The sequence below is a fragment of the Nematocida major genome, assembly GCF_021653875.1.
Source record: "Nematocida major strain JUm2507 chromosome Unknown 153, whole genome shotgun sequence".
Classification (NCBI taxonomy): Eukaryota; Fungi; Microsporidia; genus Nematocida; species Nematocida major.
Genome location: NW_025952865.1, coordinates 1 through 879, shown reverse-complemented (window position 1 = coordinate 879; position 879 = coordinate 1). Strand labels below are relative to the sequence as shown.

At 48.7% G+C, this 879-nt stretch overlaps 1 protein-coding gene across 1 annotated transcript; it reads left to right on the top strand.

Annotated features, from left to right (window-relative positions):
• On the top strand, positions 1–879 carry NEMAJ01_2405 (uncharacterized protein; the record flags this gene model as incomplete). The annotated part of the gene is made up of 1 exon (XM_047916241.1): positions 1–879. A coding segment is annotated over one exon (879 nt), but the record flags the coding sequence as incomplete, so codon positions are not given.

The window sequence follows — 879 nt, the reverse complement described above, 5'->3', positions numbered from 1 at the left end:
AAAAAATTAGAAGACTCCATTGCGGAAATTAAAGAAAGAAAGAACGCGCTGAAGCGTCTAATACACAAAAAAATAATCGAGAAAAAAAGACAGAGACATCTCCTGCTGGAAATACAAAGGTCCATGAGAGACAGCCGCCCAGAAAAAAACCAAGAGACCGAAGAGGAAGCGCAGGAAAGAATTTTTATCGGGCCAGAGAAAAGAAAAGCACGAATTGAGAAATATCGGCTGAATGCCGCAAGAAGAAAGATGTCTATGGAAGCACATGGGAGGAGAATGGAACTTGACGCAATGAAGCTAGCTGAAGAACTGAAGGCGCAGGAAGAAGCGGATAGACTGGCGGAAGAGCAGAGAGTAGCTGATGAGCTGAGGGCGCGGGAAGAAGCAGATAGACTGGCGGAAGAGCAGAGAGTGGCTGAAGAGCTGCAGGCGCAGGAAGAAGCAGAGGCTGAAAGGCAGCAGTTGGAGCAAGAAGAGAAGGTGAAGAGCGAAGCCAAAAAGCTGAAAGACCTTCAGGAGCAGCGGCTGGAGCAAGAAGAGAAGGTGAGGAGCGAAGCCGAGAAGTTGAAAGACCTTCAGAAGCAGCAGCTGGAGCAAGAAGAGGCGTCGCAGGCTGAGATTAAAAGGCTAGCCGGAATACAGAAGCAGATGCTGGAGAAGAATCAGAAGTTGCAGGCTGACGCTGAGAAGCTGGATGAAGACATAAAGCAGAGACTGGCTGAAAAGAAGCTTGCAGACGAGCAGGCTAAGGCCGAAGCAGAAAAGCAGAGACTGGCCGATGAGAAGAGGACGAAAAAGCAGGCTGAGGACGAAGCAGAAGAGCAGCGCCTTGCAGAAGAAAAAAAAGCCAGAGAAGAGTCCAAGAAAAAAGCCGAAAAT